This window comes from Gavialis gangeticus, unplaced genomic scaffold (genome assembly GCF_001723915.1).
Source record: "Gavialis gangeticus isolate Ggan-Ray unplaced genomic scaffold, GavGan_comp1, whole genome shotgun sequence".
Taxonomy (NCBI): domain Eukaryota; kingdom Metazoa; phylum Chordata; order Crocodylia; family Gavialidae; genus Gavialis; species Gavialis gangeticus.
The window spans coordinates 207,462,198-207,482,224 of record NW_017729032.1 but is presented as its reverse complement, the minus strand read 5'-3'; the positions used below and the strand labels follow the sequence as shown (position 1 = coordinate 207,482,224).

The following is a 20,027-nucleotide window of genomic DNA, read 5'->3' as shown; positions in this document are numbered from 1 at the left end:
TCATAAAGCCGTGCCAGGGGACTTGCAATGACGCCAGCCAGTTCCTTTAGGACCCTAGGGTGAAGATCATCTGGGCCGGCTGACTTAAAGACGTCCAGCCCCTCCAGAAGCTAGTGCCTGGCTGCTCTCTCGCTGTCTCTCCCAGCGTGACCCTTATTCCTATTGAACATCGTTGCTTGAAGTTTTCAGGAGGTGGGGGCCTTTACAAATGATTGGAATGACTTTTGTTAAAAGCCCACAGGTGCATTGCTTTGAAATTGTGTCGGCAGTGAACACATTTTTTGCTGTATAAAATCCTTAAGAAATCCTTCTTTTAGAAAGTGTCTGCTAAGTGGGGAATCTTTTGATTTGGTCAGAGGGAGGGAGTTTGGTGTCAATACGACTGCCACTTGCCCCCCCCCCCCAACCTTTCCCCTGCTGCCAATTTTAGTTACTAGGGGCAACAAAAAACCTTGATTTTGGGCATAGATAAGGGGGGCAAGCAGTGTTAACTCCCTCCACACTGAAACAGGAGCATAGGTAGCCACAGAGACTCCAAAAGCTGCAGCAATGGGGCTGACAGGCTGAATTCAGCCTGTGGGGGTGGGTGGTTCATCCGCTGAGATGCCCCACAGACTACAGATGTCCACTCCCCTACCCCCCTTTGGTTAGTTTTCTTCCAGGAGTTTTGGTAATTTGAGTGGATCAAGGCCTACATTATCCAAGGGGTTTGTTTTCCCCTGCTAATAATGGCTGGCAAGCAAGGAAGTATAAGTACTGCAAAAGATAATCTGTAAACTTGCTTTTATTGGGAACAGAATCCAACATTTCTCAGCATCTTAGCCCCAGATATGCCGTGGTTTGGTTACATTGTTCATATATATATGGTTAAAAAAAGAAAATGAAATGCTACTGTGACCTTTCTCCTGAGTTCAGCTGTCGTGAGAGTGACACAAGTAGAGGTAGGACAGTTGTACTCGTTATTTGGAAAGAAATTTCTTTGAGTAAGTTTGCGGCAGTGGACACTACGGCTATGAGGTGCCATGCAGGAAAGAATGAAAATCTCCAATTCTGAGTATCAGACACAGGGCAAGTCAAGAGGAAATGATAGGAGTCTTCTGTAGATGGTATATAACATAGGGAAATTCATTAAAAGAGCATTTAGGTTTTAGTTGCAGGCTCAGAGGGCAGAAGATGACAGAATGGTGGTAGCCTGTGCAACCTTGATTCAGTGCTCTCGTCTCATGCCACAGTGCACAGGCCCTGTCTGCTCAGTTCTGGTTCCTTGCACCGCAAGAGTTCCTGGCTGCAGGAAGGAGCCTTGTGTCCAATGTCATGATGGGCGAGTGGGAACATGCTTAGTACTGAGAGACTCTTCAGAGTCTTTGACTGCCATGCTTTAGCCATGCCAGCTTGATGGGCAGCTGAACTCAACTCTGTTTCTCCTGAGCCTGCATCAAGTAAAGTTGCCAAAGAGTAAAAACATACGCATATTTGTCTCCAGATCTTCCAGGAGACAGCAAAATGCATATCCCCACTACAAGGGTAGCCCCCGTGCCAGAATCAAGTCCTTGCTCTAAAACAGAAAGATGCTAAAACTTTTGAAACAGTTCCAAGGCGGTCGTTTTCCGTGACTTCGTGCTGAAAAATGGCAGGACTGATACTTGCTGATGTTCTGAACCTGAAGCAGACACCTGCTATGGTACATTGCAGCCCCAGTGGTTATAATGTAACAAGACACCTGCAAACAGGATCTTAGAACGGGATGAAATGTATCAGGCATTGCTACCTACGCCAGCTATATTTACACATTCACACAAAAAAACTTAATCATTCCATAAATAAATAAATAAGCCACATTTCCCTCCCCCCATCTACCTTCTATCCTACTAACTGCCTTGGACACCATCATGGATAAAGCCTAGAGAGAAACAGAAAAAGGTTGCCTTCCTATAAATGCTTTGAACTGGCTCATAGATATCATAGAGTATAGCAACTCTATGAAATGCTATTGCAGGAATCTGATTCTTTATTAAATTGTATAGGACAGCTTGAGGCACCCGTAAGTCAAAGGTCCAGTTGACAGTAGCTGCCCATAAAGTTAGCATTGCTAAGGCATGCAATCAGCACAAAAGGGAGCAATGTGGTGAGGCTGAATGACCAGATACCGTTTTAAACCCTGAGTGACAGGGGATGGCCTATGGTAGGGGTGGCATGAGCAGTCTCTGTGTGTGGCATCCAGCTGACTGGGGAGGGGACAGGCAGCACAGAAGCACATAGGGCAGGGAGCACAGGCCTGGGAGCAGAAAACAGAGCAGCAGGCTGGGCAGGAGAAGGGGATCAGACGGGCCCTCAGGGAGGGTGTGGGGTTAATTCATGGCATTCCTGCCAAAAAGTTTGGCCCTTCACTAGGCTATGGCATGAATCCAGAGTGGGGCATGATCTCTGGAGCCTTCATGAGATGATTTTACTGTTCTGCCACTGGACCCCCACCAAAAACACCTCTAGCAAGGCAGTCCATTTCTTTTATATTCTGTGTGAGTTTTCCATAAGCTGCCCAAGGACACTGCTGAACTTCTCCTCTACCACAAAGAACTTCCCTCGGCACTGACAGTTAGCTCATGCTGAGAGCAGGGCCTACTCTGCGTTGGCACTGGGTGGACTAGCAATGTGAGATTTAGAGGGGGTGCACTGAAGCTCGCCACCTTCAGGGGGACATTTGCAAGTCTCCGCATCTCTTTGGATGGTACTTCCAGCAACTACAAAACTGTAATCCTCAATGGGACAGATGCATTGAGGGCAGCCATCAGCCACTCTTCCTGTTTCCTTGCACGTGGGAGAAACCGTAGGGCAAAGCGAGGTGCAGGAAATATTCCCGGGAGAAACACAGGTGCACTTCGTGGTGGCAAAGTCTATGTAGTAAGACTTTCCAAGGGGGATCTTTCCATCTTTAAAGCCTTGCATGTTGCATTCAAACTCCTGGTAGTCAGGGCAGGAACACATAGGGACGCAGGTTGCGCAGCACTTGTTCTTGGACGCCACCGCGATATGTTGCTTTGGACATGTCTTGCATTTTACAAGATCACAATTGGGTTTTAAGGGTTTACAGGCAGCCTCATGTAGAAGAAAGCAGGTCAGTAACAGGGATGGCAAGTGTGTAGGCTTCATTTTTCTGGTGAGAGATGGGAGGAGAATACTTACTGCTGTCATGACTGGCTCAAACACTTGAATCAGGACCACCCACTCAGGAATGTACTCGCACTGTAGTAAATTTAGCTGTGAGACTGTGGTCCTGCAACTATATGGCCAGTATACCATGAAACAGTCACCTTTGAGTGGGTGGTCTCCAACGTATTACTGTGAGTGCTATTTGTAACCCACCAAGCCTACGGCCTCCCTGTGCTAGGCCCTGTATATAGAGTCCTCCACCGAAGAGTTTATAATCTCTGTGGCAGTTGAGACGTAGGCTCGTCTTTTCTTCCCTGTCAAACCTGTGTTGGGCTTCTGGGGTTCTCCCACGACCTCCTAAAGAGAGAACTTGAGTGACTGGGCACTGAATGTAGCCTAGGCTAAGTCAACGGACTGCCACAGGGTTTAGTTTTAAGCAGCCTTGTCACCTAGTGCAATCCACGGCCCCAAGTGAAGTGCCTGGGCTCCCTATACAATGCATAGTGAATGGAAGGCACCTAGGAATTGGATCCACAAATGCCAGAGCAATGAGTGGGCTGTTGAGTAAGCCAGCTAACAGGCGATGCTGAGAGACATGCATCTTGAGTCATTTTAGAGGCTTCAGTGTCTTACTTCAGGCTTTGGGCTCCTGTTTCTGAGATTCAGTCCCCTGGACTGAGGTATGCTTTGCTATTATGCCTCTCACAAGCCGTGGTGAGGACACTCCCCTGGGAGCAGATAGGCCCCAAATGCAAAGCTCTAACCCCAGGACTGTTTGGAATTTTTTTTTCAATTAATGCAAAATGCATAAGCAGGCCCTAGAACAGGGACCAGAATCTAGGACTCCCACAGGAAGACGCTCCCCACAAAGCTACAGCCAGGCTCTCTCTCTCTGTACCTTTGTGCATCTTGCGTTCCTTACTGCAGTGGCCCATCTTCAGTGGGAGAGTGCTCCTACCCAGGACTTGTTTATGGCTTGGGGCTTGGCATATATGATATTGGATGCCCTTGGACTAAAGAGAGCCCAGGTCTCTCACTTCCTGGGCTAGCGCTTTGGACTATTATGTAAACGGTTGATGCCAACATCATGACAATATGTTTCTTGTGCAAGTACTAAATTCATGACTGTCAGTGTGTGGCAGGAGCGCTCAGAGCAGAGGTAAAGCCAACCAGCCTTATGTATGAGATAGGTGCCAAGCAGCGTTCCCCCTAAGCTGCGCGGCACACACAGCCACGCCTGGCAGCGTGGCATGAGCATGCCTGTGCAGCTATGCATACCATGCAGCTTAGGGGGAATGCTGGTGCCAAAATGCTCATCCCTGTCTAGATCGCAACAGTTTTGGGAATAAGCACAAAGTGAAAACCGAGGCACCTAACAAGTTAGGCAGGGGCTTTGAGGACCATGGTCTTGGATCTGGGTGCCTAAATTCTGTCTAAGTCCTTTTGTGGGCCTGGGCCCTAGCTGCTAAGTACTGTCAGGATTTAGGCAGATTTGGGGATGCCCAGGAGCAGACCTGTCAGTACCCAGGGAGCACAGCCAAGGAAAATGTGGTTGCCTACAGGATCTAGGGGTCTGTGGTGGCTGAATGATGATTCAGAGGATCTAAATGTTAGATATGGGGTATGTCAATGCATGCCTGCTATGCAGTATAGAAAATGCCAAGTTAACTTTAAGTGAGAAAACCTGGATACTTGTAGCTAAGTAGCCATGCTCACACAGCATTTAGCATGGGTTAATGTGGCTAGATGAGGAATAAGTAAATTAGCCCAAGCAGTGCCCCCTGCTAGCATGGTTGGGCTATGCCTAGTACCCAAGGTAACTTATTTAAAGTTAGCTGGTATCTCTGTTTGACCTTGCAGTCTGCAGCATAGTCATGGTTTTTCACACTGATAGGGACAATTAGTGGGGACTTACTAATAGGATGAAAGGAACAAAAGGTGGGAGGAGGCCTTCTAGACCCTCAAATCCAGGAAGGCATAGCAAGGCATACCTCAGTCCAGGGGACTGGATCTCAGAAATAAGAAATCCAAAGCCTGAAGTAGGATGCTGTCTCAGCATTTTCTGTTAGCTGGCTTATGCAGCAGACCACTCGGTGTGCTGACATTTGTGGATCCAACTCTTAGGTACCTTACTTTTCCCATGCATCATATAGGAAACCTACATATATACTTACAATTGCAAACAAGCATTAAGCAAAGGAATCCACTTCAAACCCTCACTCCAGCTGCAAGCAACACTAACTCAAACACTAAGAATTCCCTATAACATACCACAGGTTAAAGCGAGGGAGACAAGGACACACCTAAGTCTTTTTGGGGAGCTAACCACCTGCCCCCCACTTCCTCTCTGAAGAGCTACAGCTGGGTGTACCACGAATTCACTTAGTGGTCATGAGTAAATCAGTGATTCCCTAGGCTTCAGCTTCCTCATCTATCAAACCAGGACATTTACTTACCTACCTGCTTCACAGGAGTGATCTAGGGATCAGTGTCTGCACAGTGCTTGGAAATGTTGCTTAGTGTACAACTGTAAGGTGCTGGGATACTCTGCTGATGGGAACAGTCTAGGCACAACCTGTAGAGAACAGAACATCCCCTTGTTCATTCAGTCATAAAAGTTTTCCTGGTGCTTTTAACTCATGTAGCACTGCCAACTTCAACAAAGCATAATCTTATTGCACTCATAGATGTTAGAGCCTGACTAGATGATTCCTGTGGGCCTTTTTGACCTCCTCCATAACACAGACCATAGCATTTCATTAAGGTACCCCAATAGCTTGTACTTGAGAGACTCAACCAGCCTTGAGGACACCAAGAGATGGAGAATCCAACTCCCTTGGTAGTCTTTTTCAGTGGTTAATCACCCTCACTTATACAAATATATGCTTCATTTTTCATTTGAATCTGTCTGATTTTACTGTACAACCTTTGGTGTTTGCCTTTCTTTGCTGCATTACAGGGTCCTTCACTCCCCAATATTTTCCCCTCATGCAGATACCAGTAAACTGTAATCAGTCACCTTTTGCTCTTATGAGAAGCAGATTGAGCTCTCCAAATCTGTCACAATAGAGAATATTTTTCAGCCCTTGAATTATTTTTATGGCTCTTTTCTGCAACCTCTATAATATTTCATCAGCCTTTCTAAAATGAGAGCACCAGATTTGGATCCAGTCTTTAGCATTGGCTTCATTAATGCTATAGACAGAGGTAAAACCATCTGCTCCTACTCACTACTCCCCTACCTGTGCAGCTATGAATCGCACTATGCTTTTGGGACAATATCACGCTGGGAACTTGTGTCAAGTACATCACTACTGCTAGAATCTACCTAGAGTCAGGACATCCCAAGATCCGGTAAAGAGTGGTTTGTTCCTACACATATGACTTGGCATTTGGCTATATTCAAATACATTTGGTTTGAAAGGGCTTCACTTACCAAATAACCCCAATCACCCTATAGCAATGGTTTTCAACCTTTGGTTCATAAGAGATGATTATGATCACTCAAAAGTATGTGAATACCCACACTTACAATTCAAAGGGGTCCGCACCTCCATTTGAAATTTCTAAAGGTGTCTGCAAATGAAAACAGGTTGAAAACTATTGCTTTATATGGTTGGCCCAGCATTGTCAACTCTCACATTTTTATCCTAGGTTTCATGTTGTTTGGTGGATTCCTTAAAACTCCTGCCCCTAAAGTCGTGTGAATACCTGAGAATTTCATCTTACACTTTACAAAATGAAAGTTTCTAGGTTTCACAATTGCAGGGGGGAAGCTTGAAAACACAAGCAAATGCATCCTTAAGGGCTAAAAATGAAATAGCAAATGAGGAAAACCCCGAAACTATTTTTTTAGGGGCCTCATGATTTTTCAGCCAAGCTTATGACTTCTGAAGGCTTGGATTGATAATCCCTCTGTCAGGCCATCACTGGCCATGACTTATTTAGCCAGTCTTTTTGTCATTCACAAAGTGTCATCAGTAGTGACTTCACCTCTGCTTCTAAATCACTGATTAATATACTGACTAGCCTAGAACTGGCTGCCCAGGAAAACCTAATAGAAATACTGCCATTCACATACAATCCCTCTTTGATCTCTCTCAGTTGACCAGGTCTTCAACCACTTCCTGCATGCTTTTTGATGTTGCGTTATGTCACATTTTTAACCTGCAAGTTGTTGAGTACCAAGTCAAAAGCCATACATCTACACAGTAACCTGTAATGTCTTGTGCAACCTCTACAGCCAAACATACTACTCAACAAGCAACAGGTTTGTTAGACAAAGCCTATTTTACAAACAATGCAATATTACACAGGGATGAATTTCCTGCTCAGGTTGGTCCCTTGAGTTAAAGACACCATTCAATCAGATTATAAACAAGGTTGAATTACCTGAATAGTCTTGGTGGATGCCCAAATGTGACAGATGGCCTAGCCCAGAAGCAGTGATGCCTTTTTAGCTGTCCGCCCAGAGTGACCATACCGTTCCAGCTGCAAGGCCAGCTTTTATATGCAATGGCTATCTGACTCATGATGACAAACTAAGGGGTGGGGGTGCCTTTGTAATGCTAAAATGGGTGGAGCCAGCAAGATTGTTATCATACTAATGGCTTTGGCTCAGTCCTGTATCTCCGTTGATGATCTGCAATTTGGGCAGTATATTCTAGATCCTGGTGCAACTTTCTCCCTCTTTTTAATCTTTGGCTGAAGTTACTTAAGGCAGGAAGACTAGCAGCCTGCTAATCACAGGGGCTATAATTTAAATGGTGCTTTCCATCCACCAGGTTGTCCTGCATAACAAATGCACAGCCCTTGTGAAATGCCACTAGCTCTGGATCCTGATAATACGCACACCAGCTGGGCTCAGCTTTTCCTTGGAAATTATGCAAGGGATTGATCAGATTTGTTCTTAGGGCTGGCCTGCGTGGAAAGCTCAGGCGACTCAACCTGCAGTGGGAAGTCAACATGTATAGATGAAAGCAGGTTCACCCCGTTTGGATGCTCAGGATTAAGCTACAGCAGAGCAAGCCACATTACGCAGGGCTCACCCGCTTTAGTTCATGTTGATTCACTTGCAGTTTTGCCTGGGGGGGAAAGGGATGGGAAGGGATAAACCTTTGCAGATAGGTCTTCAGTCACTGCCAGTATTCACTTTTCAGCTCTGAAATGCAGTGTCTCCACCATCAGAACCTGGGTCTGACCTACCACTCACTTCCCACCTAAAATGTATTTCCATGGTAGCAAACAACAAACATATCCAGCTCCCTGTTGCAGTTCCCTTACGATGGCTCTGTAGTACTGCATTGCAAAGGATTTATCTTTCCAAACAGAACCCACAGTGTTCAATGAAATTACAGTGGAGGCTGTCAAAACTCAGCCACAGCTTCCCATCACAGCTCCCTTCTCAGTTTCTAGATGCAAGTGGTGGTGTATGCCCCTCCCTGGAGACCTCTTTCATAGATTTCATAGACATTAGGGCTGGAAGGGACCTCTGAAGATCATCGAGTCTAGTCCCCAACCTGAAACCCCACCTCTGCATTTCACAAGGCTGTTAACATACACCTCTCTGTGTGTGATCCTGTAGTGCGCTGTGTTATCATAAAGGTGAGTAACCTCATTTGTGTCAGCCATCCCTTAAAACAGAGCCTTTCCATGGAGAAGTAAGTACAAGACTGGGCCTGCTGAAAGGGTTGCCCTAGACCCTGATGCTACAGACCCTTACACACATTCTCCATTTGGCCTCATGAGGACACAGTGCCACAGAGACGAGCATTGACGGAACAGGGTCCGCGTGGCCATTTGAAAACAAACATCTCATTTACTTTCTTAGTCATGATCTTACCAGGGTCCCAATTAACGTTTAGCCTCCCTGATGGGGGAGGAGATGGGGCACCACAAAAGAAAAAGAAAAGAAAAATGCACATAGTCTTTTTCTCCCTTTTTAAGCTTAAATACCTATGCCAGATTGCTCTGCTGCCATCCCTGTGACATTTTAAGTATGCTCCTACCTAAATGCTGCCTCAAAGGTTCAAACCCTGGATTGGTCAAGGGGGGAAAAAAAGGTGCAAGTCACAAGGCAGTGAGAGTTCACTGTGCAATTGCAGTGATTACTCACCTGTGGCTGGCTGAGGATTTACCTAGGGGCCCGTGGTTGTCAGCAGTGGAAGAGAGTACGTATGCAGCATTACGGAAGAAAAATCCTCTTCCAGCTGCCAAACTTGTTTGTAATCCTTTCCCTCCCCCACCCTAACAACTTCCTTGATCTGCTCTCCTGGTGCCACATAGCCATGAAATCATCCAGTAAACACTCAGAACTAGCCCCAATCCCAGGTTTCTAATTCATCTGCAAACCCCTCCCCCTGCTCCTCCGTGAAGGAGAACACAGCTCCGCTTTCAGACGGACTGGAATGTAAAAGAGCTCTGGAGAGGAGAAAGTGCAGCTCCATGGACACAACTAGAGAGAACTGTTGCCTCTCCCTCTCCCCACTGCTTTGCTCACCTTGCTGCAATGTAAAGAAAAGTTCCTACTAAGAGCAGAAGGGCAAATAGCTGGGAAGACAAGTTAGAGCAGATGTTTCATTACTAGGCTATGTAACTTTGGTACGATGGTCCAGGAGGCAAGGATTTCTTTGGGTGACAGCTCTTATTAGACCAACTCCATCATTGGGATAGAGCGAGAGACAAGCTTTTGAATGCAAGGTGTTCTTCTTCAGGTCTTAAATTACCAGAGAAGGGGAACCCAAGGCAAAGGCTGAACTGGCTGATTGCTGGTTTTGCTCCTCCCCTGCCTTTATAAAGCTTCTGCTGGCTCTCTGCAAGAAGGAAACAGATTCCACTGCAAAGCAAAGCCATTTGCATTCTGCAGATGAGAAAAAAGCAAAGTTTCTTCATCATCTCAAATTCCTCACACACCTCCCCAGCAACCCTGCATCTCCATCCAGCTGCCTTATATAAGCCATTACTGCATCCCCTCCAATAAACGTCTACAAGACAGTGTCACAATGTCAGTGCTAGAAGCTTGGTCAAACTAAAACTATGTATGGGGTCAACTGAAAAAGGGAAACCAAGAATGCTATTCCTATTGTAGTCTAATGCTTAATATAAGAAAATATGTATATTGTTTATAATAAGAATATTTAATAACATGGTTATGAAGGTACCTATTGCTACCACAGGATTTCTAGTCTTCCAGAGAAACTGTGTTGTGATACTCATCATGTCGATTATAAGGTAAAGGACCCCAAAACACTAACCAGAATCAAGAAGACATGGGGTGCTTATGCTCCAGGAGTGGGGGAGGGAGGGGTGTTTTAAGTACAGTGTCTCTGAGAGCTGCTCTAATTAAAGTGCCCAGAGCGTCATGTCTATCAGCAGCCCCACGCTGAAAAATGGCAATGGGGGTGCTTTAACCAAAGCTCATCAATACATTCTAACACACTAATACATGTGATTCTAGAGTCTGGTGAAGTGTGGTAATTACCACGCTCCAGCAGACTCAATTAATCAAGTCTGCTCTGAAGTGCAGTGATTACAGCACATCAGCACAGCCTTGCTGTACGTCTGTAGGTGCCCATAAGGTGCAGACAGAAGTGACAATTTTTGTCTGATCTGACCCCTGAAAGTGGTCTACAGCCATGACCAAACACGAATGCATGGCTGCAGAGAGCTTTAAAAGGGCCTGATACCATGAAAATCTGAACCCTCATTGCATGAAGGTTACATGAGGATGCTCCAAAGTGGAGTGCACTTGCTGAGAGAAGGGCTTGGCTGATGCAGCCCAGGCACTGTTTTCAGAATATGAGGAAAGGAGAAGATGGAGCTCATTTTGGGGGTTGCCCAGCTGGCACTGGGGGGGTGGGGTGGGTGTAGTGGAGTCCCCCCAAGGTGGGAGGCTCCAATTCACCCCACCACTCCGGTGGAGCTGGGGAAACCCCATAATGGACCTCCTTCCCCTGCCTTCCCCCTTCCCATCCTGAGACAGCATGGGAGCTTGGGGAGGAGGATGGTGCTAGGGGACAGATGCTGCACAGATGAAACCTCTCTCCCTGGATTGGCTCTAAATTAGATCTTGATCTCCCACTCTCCCAACCCTACAGCTAACATTTTTTGGGTTGAGAGGATCAGTCTAACTCATGGTGCTTTCTGTGAACTGCCATGAGTTAGATATGGAAGCTGCATTTCTCTCTGCACCTATGGCCTCCACAGTATCATTGAACTAGATGAGAAGATTTCAGTAGGAAATGGATCAAGTTCTTAGTGCAGAGTCCTACAGCCAGAGCCCACACAGTAGACAAATAATAGGAGGGATGAGGAGATGGGAGGCCACGGTTACTGGCAGTAACATCCCCAGATTTCACAGGTTAACAACCTGGTATCATTTGAAAAACTTTTCTCTGCATAAATTAATGAAACCACAACCGTATCCCAGACTATAGGACCACAGTGGGCCTTCAGCTATGCTTTCATGTTACTGACCTGTCTCAAAATATTTTACAAGTGCCATTGGTTCCAATCCAGCAAAGACCTGGGCATTTGCTTAACCACCTTTAAGTGCCGGTTCCCTTGCTTAAGGTCATTGCTGAAGTCATGGTTAATGTGAAGGAATAGTTCCATTCTTTGCTGAAGTGCCGTTGCCTCCGGAGTGGAACACAGCAGCTCTCGAAGGGTGCTCAGCAACAGAACATTTTACATTCAGACAAAAACAAAGGGACAGCTTACACTGCAGTGATACTCAGGGCATAGGAACTCCAGGAAGCAGGTTGGCATACATCCAGATAATAGTGTTAATAATCCCCTTTCTACACCTGCACAATGTGCCATGGCTTCTTTAATGACCACAAGGGACTCGGCCCTTGGTTTCAAATCTCACTTAGCAGGGACAAGCCTCTAGACTAAATAATTAACTCTATTACCACTTTAAATATTTTATTGCCTGTTATTCCAATGCACAGTGTCAGACACAATCATGTATAATACAATGATTTGCATTCTCTATAGAAAAAAGTGACAATTTCTTGTAAGATAAAGCTGCCAGAATTCCCTGCCAGCAGGACCTGGGGGCTGCTCTGGACAAGCACTAGATAGAAAATATCAGCTCTCTCTCACTTCGCAGTGCTGCCAGCCAGGAGCCCTCATTGCCGCGGAATGGTTCTTGTGACTGTGATACATTTGGGGCTTCTTTCTCTCCATTCATGAAACAGCCAGGGAATGAACATGAAAAAGAGCAAATGAAGCCATCAGAGAAGGCCCATTGTTATCCACTTTGAAGTCAGTGGCAAATCCCTTTCACTTCAGGGGACAGTAGTGTGGCCTTGAGTCTTCAACTCCATCCACATAACCAACATAACTGTTCCAGATACCTTCCCTAGGTTGGTACAGAGTCTCAGTTGCATTAGAGATACACTCCCCCCACCCCCATCTTTCCTTAGTGACAGTTTAACCTTTGAAAGTTTGGATTTAGCAGGGATGCTTTTCTGAACTTGCCAAATTCCTTAGTCAGCACATTTGGGCCAAAACTTTCTGCAGAACCTGTTTTCCTGAAATTTCTAGCATTTCCAGTTTCAGTCCCTGGGGAAAATATTCAGAGGGCATTTTATTGAACTGGTTTCCTTTGCTGTGACTGGTCCGGCCATAAACCACAAACAAACAAACTTATTCAAATACTTCAGGACATCAAAAGAAAAGAAACCTGGGGTGAAATTCAGTTCTAAAATGGCAGGAGGTGAATGGCGCAGAGACTTCTAACTGGCTCCCTCATCCCTGCATTTTGTGAAAACAAGAAGTGCTTTGAGATATATCCATCAGAAACTGATTGTGCGAATATAGCTTAATTATCCCCCAGTTAGTGACAGAGTTATGATATTAAATTAACCCAATGGTTCTCAACCTTTGTAAACTCAAGGCCCCCCTTGGAAAATGCCAGTTCGGACCCTTCTCTCCCTGCACACCTGTATTGCTTCAGGACAAGGAAGAGAAGATCCCAAGATGTGGGGCTCCTCAACTCCATCCTGTGAAAACAGTGTCAGCTCCTGAAAGGTGGTGAGGGGTAGCAGGAGAAGAGTTCTGCCTGCTTCGTGCAGCAGCCCTGATAGCCTACTCTTCCCCAGGAGGGGGCCAAGTGGACCATGCAGCCGATCAGGGGGGATTTCTTCCCCAGGTAGAGCTGCAGTTCTCAGGAAGGCTGGACTTTCTCCCATCACCAAGACTGGCTTCAGCTCTGGCCAAAAACCATGTGATTCATAAGAATGGTAAAACTTGAAATGTGAAATTAACCAATGTTGATAACATCTGGGCAAGACGACTTGTATGTGTTAACCCTCCCTTCTCCTCACCCTGCACTTTGTGTTTTAATGTCAGTGTAACTGCTTATTTGAATTAAACAGAGTTCTTTAACAGGTTGCAGAGATTCCCTTTGATGTTATTGGGGATGACACTTAAGCCTAGAGGCCAATGATTACCACATTATAACCCACCCAATCGTTCTGAAAAGCTACCGACTAGATTGGAAAACTCTTCAATTGTTAGGTATGGATTTGCATCTTGGAGACGGATTTTGGAGATGCTGATGTGGGTAAAGCAACATAGCATTTATGGTTCTTGTCCTTTCTGGTAACAAAAGTGAGGAGGTCCATGGCTGTGACAATTCCAAATACCATCTGCTTCATGAAGGATCTGCCATCTCCATTGACTGCAATAACATAGGAAGCTTGGTTACCAGGACATATGAAAAAGCACTTTGAAGACTGGTGTGATTTATGAAGAGAAGACCTCAGATGGGCCTAATTCATCCCTGCTATAGCTCCAATATAGGGGATGAAGGTGCAACTCAACTACAGTGAGTGGAAGCACCCCATGGATGTATTCAGCTGCAAATATTGAATTATTTACTGCTGTAATGAGTGTGTTTTGTCACTTGGGTTTATGAGATACCTGTTCAAATTACTTCTGCTTCTGCTTCCTCTACCCCAAATTGTTTCAGCTGAAGATAACAACATTTTTTTAAAGAAACAATACCTGCATTTATGAACTATCCTTCTGCCTCACTGCATCTCTCATAATGCTGTACAGTGTTAAGATCAAACAGTACAAAGTGTAAGAAATCATTTTTAAAGCCCTCTTAAGATCAGACCAATCATTTGAGAGTGTTTAAATAAAAGACTAAGGGCATTTTGGTTGAGAAAGTCAGTTGAGGAAAATTATAAATATAAGGGCTAGCTATGATACTCTGTGTGTGTGTGTGTGCGTGCGTGTGTGTGTGTGTGCGTGTGCGTGTGTGTGTGAGATAAAAACAAGGAATGAAAAAGTTTAGCTTGCTTGGATTTTTTGCAGGGAAATCAAATATTTCCCTAGAAAGTTTTGAATGAAATATTTTTGCAACATTTAAGGTTATTTTTAACCATCTCTAAAGTAAGGGTGAATGGTGGGAGGGAAAGGGCACCAAAGACAAGGGACCATCAACAGGGCCTTACCAGACCTAGTGAGGTCAATGAGTTAGGGTTGGAAGATGCATTTGGATTTAAAGGTCTGGCCTCAGCCTGCTGGCCTGACCCTCAAGCTACAGGCCACTTCCTGATAAACCTGTCAACATGGCACAGTATTTCACTAGCTAACACACACAAGTTTGGATGCCGCATGTCCTCCCATAGGGCCAGAATCAGGATGCCTTGAGGTTCTTGTATTACCCAGAGTGCAGGTATCTTAACTGCTTTGTTGTGTGAGTGAAATTTTAAACAAAGCAGCTCCCTCAAGGAAAGGCCTAGTCCTCCCTTGAAAAGCTTTACATTATAACTATGTGGTTAGCAAATAGCTACGCTAAGGCTCCTCCTGCTTCTCCTTGTGCCACTGTACCTAGGGTCTGAGAAATGGCTGGACGGCCTGTGGTCCCAGGACTATGCAGAGTCACTGGGCAAAATCCTTCAAGCAAGAGGAGTATGGGGGTTGCATGTGCTGCTGCAATGTTGCCTTGCTGTTGCTGTCCTGGCCTAAAGGAGTGGATTCCACCCTACCCCTGTCCCCTGAAAACGCCTCTGCAGGAGTTCAAACTCTCTGGCTGGGTTCAGAGCCCACAGCCCAGCTTTTTAGGAACCCTTTCCTTTCATCCATTAAAAGATACCTACATTGGATTTGCTCATGTACAACAATAGCAAAATGGTCGTTCTCAAGGATGCAGGAGAGCTTCCCCAGGCTGTCATCTAAGCTAATCTGAAGACAAGAAACAAAAAGAAAACAGGCATTGAAGCACTTCATTTTGGGGATACCACTGGGGACCCAGTTCTTGCTTTAAAGCAGTGGTTTTCAATCTTTTTTTCATTTGTGGACCCGTAAAAAATTTAAAATGCAGGTGTGGACCCCTTGGAATTGTACGTATGGGTACTCACATACTTTTGATTGATTGTAGTAATTTTTCGTGAACCTCTTAGACATGGTCTGCAGACCATAGGATGAAATCCACTTTTAAACTGTTCAGGGCAGTACTGACATGAAGTGAGGCAATACCAGAATCACATGTGGCTCCTGCAGGTGGAGCACTTGCAGGTTGTGGGGGACACACATGCATGCAAGCGGGCACACACACATTGCTTTGCTGGCATGTGGCATCCCTTTCTTCTTTGCATGCCACATGCATAAAGGGCTAGACTAGGTCAATCAACACTTGCTGGGGATGTGGACCACTGACATCAACCTTACCTAGGCCTCCCTCCTTTGTACATCTACACAGGGCCAGGTGTAATCTAACCCTTCCTCAGACAAGTCAGGAAATAGAATACTTCAGAGGCACGTGTTGTCTCAGAGGTACCATTTCTACACTGTGAGCAGAGTCCCCAAATTGTCAGCTGTGCAAGGATCAAGCATAGACCACACACATGGAATATACAAGAGCCTCTAACGGGAAACAATCCTTCTGTCTTCCTTGAATAAAATCTTGACTGACTGCACCCCACTGGCTCTGCAGCACTTTTACATGATCCTATCTGCATTTTCTCCCCACATCAGTCCCCTGTCCCAATCTCATTTACACTTTCCCTTCTTCTTACTCACCTTCCCTTCCCTTTCTCTTTTCCCTGCTCTCGCTCAGCTCATCTACTTCTTTTTCTCCCCTCCCTCTCTTTGGCATTGTGTTGTGCCTCATTCACCCTGCTTGAAACACTGAAACAGAGACAATAACAGCAGTACCTTTGCAAATTGGTCATAGATGACCTTGATGACTGAGTCTGAGAACTGAGCACTCCCAGCCAGTACAGAGGAGAGGATGTTACTAAGAGTCACCATTCCCAAAATGAGACTGCAAAAGAACAGAGAGGTTTTCAAAATGGTCAGGGTTGAGGTGGTGAAATGATTAAACTGAGGTCACCCTGCTGCCTCTGAATTCAATACAACATGCCCATTGTCTTCAAATGCTCATTATTCACCTGAACATCTTGTGCTTTGTCTTCCAAGGTAGATTCTATTGGTGTCTAACAGCATAAACAGATCTCAAAGATTATTCTGCTGTTGAGCCTCCTTTTCCTTCCACCTGCCTCTTCCTTGGTTGTGATTTTAGCCATTTCCTTTATGATATAATCAGTTTCCATTGTAGCAGGACACATTTCTGATTTGTGCACCATCTGGTATAGAAACAGCCCCGCTGCCATCCGTAGCATGGAAATAACAACTATGTAACATTTAGATGCTAATAGAGAGAAAGCTGGGATATGACTTCAGACTAGAAATTTCCCATTTCAAAGCCAGAGCCTGGAGCCAGATCAGGCCTAGCTATGATACAGGAAAAGCTCAAATGGTTTAGCCAGTGGAGCATTCAATTGTATTTCCATCTGTTATGGTGACTGGGCAACTAAAGCATGGCAGGTGCAATCATTATAAGGATGCTATCCCTCAAAAAAGTGCTTTTAACAGCAGTTGAAGACTAAAATTTGCAACCCAAAATTCAGCTGGTCTGAGGAAAGTGTGAGCTTCCTACCATTTACCAGTGTTTCACATGCGTTCCTTCCTTTCACTGAACACTCCATCGATTAGATCTGACCCAACCATCATTTGTTTCCATAGGCAGACAATTTTTCCTCAAAAACTGTGTTATTACTGGCTATAGCAAAAATACAGGCTTTAAAAAGACACTAGGGGCATGTCCAGATGAGCGGGAAGGCGTGCTTTGCAGCACCTCAAAGACTTTTGAGGTGCTGCAAAACGCACGCTGGACATGTGAAGAGGTTCTCCATTTGCAGCATGGAGCCAAAATTTGATACCTGGAAATCCTAGTATGTTGGGGAAAAAAATGGCAAAAAAAAAAAAAATGAGGTGGTGCACATGGCTGCAGCATGCACTGCCTGAAAACAGAGCCTGGCCAGCAAGAGCCATGCTCCGGCTGCCAACAAGGCTCTGTGCACCCAGATTGCCACCGCTGCAGTCCCGGGAGGCCTGCGGACGTGCAGGGGCATTCCAAGGGGACAAGTAATAGTGCCACAACTATGTGACGCTGCTATTTGTCTCTGGGGAAACGCACACGCATGCTCATGGGGATGCACCCTACCGGTTTATCCTAAAAAGTGTTGCACATGTGCCCTTCCCAAGCCACTCAGTGGGATTCAGTACCTGTCAGGAACAGGTACTGTTTTTAACATATACCTGTTTTTAACTTTTCTATATGGGTTGATAGTATCTTTAAATCTAGGCAGCGCAGATTGTGCTCCATGTATCTGTTTCATTGTAGAACCACAGTGTTTCCTCATTAGTGTCACGGATGCTGTTTTCATTTCAAGTCAGTATCCACACAACCAATACAATAGATACCCTGATTCAGCAACCACAGGTGCCTGGTCATATCCCTTCTCCCGCATGATTTCAATTGCCTTCTGACAGTTGACTTCTGGGAGGAGAATCAGAGGGGCTAAGAGATTCAGCTTCTGCACCTTGATATTCCACCACCTATTGAACAATAACAGCAACCCATTATTACCTACAAGTAAGAGTCATTTTTGTGGCTGCCTCTGAGCTGCAGCCTGTCCTGTTTAAACAGAACACTCTTGGATGCGTGCAAAGGGAGAGGCAGATTTACATTTTCCCATGTCAACTCTGAGGTGTAACAGGGCAAGCACGAGCCCTGTCTAAAGGATGAAGCCAGCCAGGCACTGAGCACTGTGACCCTGATGCAGCAAAGCACTGCAGAAAGTATTTAACTTAGAGCATGTGAATAGAGACCAACTGACTTCTCCTTCTCCTTGTTCTCTAGGCTCAGATTTGTAAATCCATCAGAGGGAGGGAGGCGTGCAGAGTGCTTGGCATAGCTTTGGGAGGACTGGATACTCCTGTTCTCTGTAAGCAGAAGAACATCTCCAAGCCAGAAGTTATTCAACAGTAGGATGCCCTTCAGTCTAATGATATAACAGCATCCACCTGCTAGAAACTGGTAACAGGCAACCTCCAAAATGAGAACTGGATGAAACTTTTGAAACAACAGGAGCTTATATTATCTTCCGAACAGCAACTGCTCCTTTCTGGGCCATATCAACAAACAGAGAGATTACTATTTTATAGAGAGGACAAGGGGTAACCCTTCAACCTTGCCATAGTAGGTTGAATAAGTCTCTTTTAAAAAGGACTGGATCCCATTATCTGTTCATCATATTCTTGCAGCCACTTGCCAATGCCGAGAGAATATTTCCCTCTGAGTGAGTGCAGGACGGGATCGCCTTACCAAGGCTTGTGCTCCTGGACATCCGTTAGAAATCCATTCTTTATCATCCACTTATCATTCAAAAACTTGGACCTAGAAATTAACAGTGAAGGAGAGAGGTCTGTTACTCACCCAAGAAGAATCTGTACTTTGTTTTGTTTAATGTGCTCTGTGCATTTAGAAGTTGATCTAAGCTGCAGGTGCTTGGTAACTCCTAAGAACATGCTCATTGCTTATGGACTTACTCTTAGGCCAATGAGTCTGAAAACTGTAGCCTGGTTTTTTCCTGGACCATGCAGTAAGTTAGATGACGAGTAAAATGAAGAGTCTCCAACCCCTTGTTCTTCCTACTATAACATAACACTTCCCTACGCTCCCATTCCTGCGAAGATTATGAAGAAGCCTGTGAGTTGGTGAGCTGACTCTTACTCACTGCTCTGTGTCACCACTGTACCTGATTTCAAAATCATTATGCTGGTGAAAACCCAGTGAAACAGGCTGGTGATAAAAGCCCTTCACGTTCTCTCCTCTGCTTGCCAACTCTGACATAGTTTCCTCCTGTGCCATCACGAATTACTCACCAATTGTATATGGGGCATACTATTCACTGGATCTACAAATGAAACCTCCATTGATATGGCATTGCCAGACTGTTGCCTCTGTGATACCAGCAAGTGAGAAGCGGAGCAGGAAATAGTGTCTTACATGTAGTTCCTGACAGAGTCGGGCAAGATGACAACACAGCGCTGACCCTCCTTCAGATCCTTAGCGGCCTTCACAGCGACAGACATGGCACTGCCTGAGCTGCCGCCTGATATAGAAACACAAACAAAAGGCATATGCAAGAGCTAAGGATATGCTGTTATATAACACACCCTAACACATAACCTATCCTAAAAAACATCCTAAAGCTAATTCATGGGCAGTGACTCTCTAGCTGCAATCACGCGCAACTTTTGGCCCACAGTGTGGTAATTAGATACTGAATCTTTAAGGCTTTTTTTTCTCCTTGCACTCACTAACACCAGTATGTATTGGGAGTAACTCCACCAAGGCCAGTTCAGTTAAAATGGCAGATGTGAGAAGAGACTCAGACCTATAATCATATATGTTTTTGAGAGAATTATCCTGGCGCATATCCACGAGGGGCCAGCAGGGGAGATCATGCTTAGGGGCAACCAACACGGGTTCATTAGAGGCAGGTCCTGTCAGA

The 20,027-nt window shown here is 45.3% G+C and overlaps 1 protein-coding gene and 1 long non-coding RNA gene across 3 annotated transcripts in view; both read right to left on the bottom strand.

Moving 5' to 3' along the window:
• Positions 1-2,307: 2,307 nt before the first annotated feature.
• On the bottom strand, positions 2,308-9,456 carry LOC109303424. 2 transcript variants are annotated; one of them, XR_002099103.1, is made up of 3 exons: positions 9,263-9,456; positions 5,604-5,722; positions 2,308-3,151 (listed from the first exon to the last, which is right to left on the bottom strand). It is a non-coding gene; the product is annotated as an uncharacterized LOC109303424 (long non-coding RNA). The 2 variants fall into 2 exon arrangements; XR_002099104.1 differs by having other exon boundaries at positions 5,608-5,722; positions 9,263-9,454.
• Positions 9,457-13,497: 4,041 nt separating this feature from the next.
• The window catches only part of LOC109302314 (cystathionine beta-synthase-like), a 42,133-nt gene continuing 35,603 nt past the window's right edge, over positions 13,498-20,027 (bottom strand). Inside the window, exons 10-15 of the mRNA XM_019523875.1 lie at positions 19,520-19,625; positions 18,836-18,907; positions 17,932-18,066; positions 16,321-16,429; positions 15,264-15,348; positions 13,498-13,834 (exon numbers count right to left, since the gene is read on the bottom strand). Of these exons, the coding sequence (XP_019379420.1) occupies positions 13,668-13,834; positions 15,264-15,348; positions 16,321-16,429; positions 17,932-18,066; positions 18,836-18,907; positions 19,520-19,625 (674 nt within the window). The 3' untranslated portion in view covers positions 13,498-13,667. The remainder of the gene's footprint in view (positions 13,835-15,263; positions 15,349-16,320; positions 16,430-17,931; positions 18,067-18,835; positions 18,908-19,519; positions 19,626-20,027) is intronic.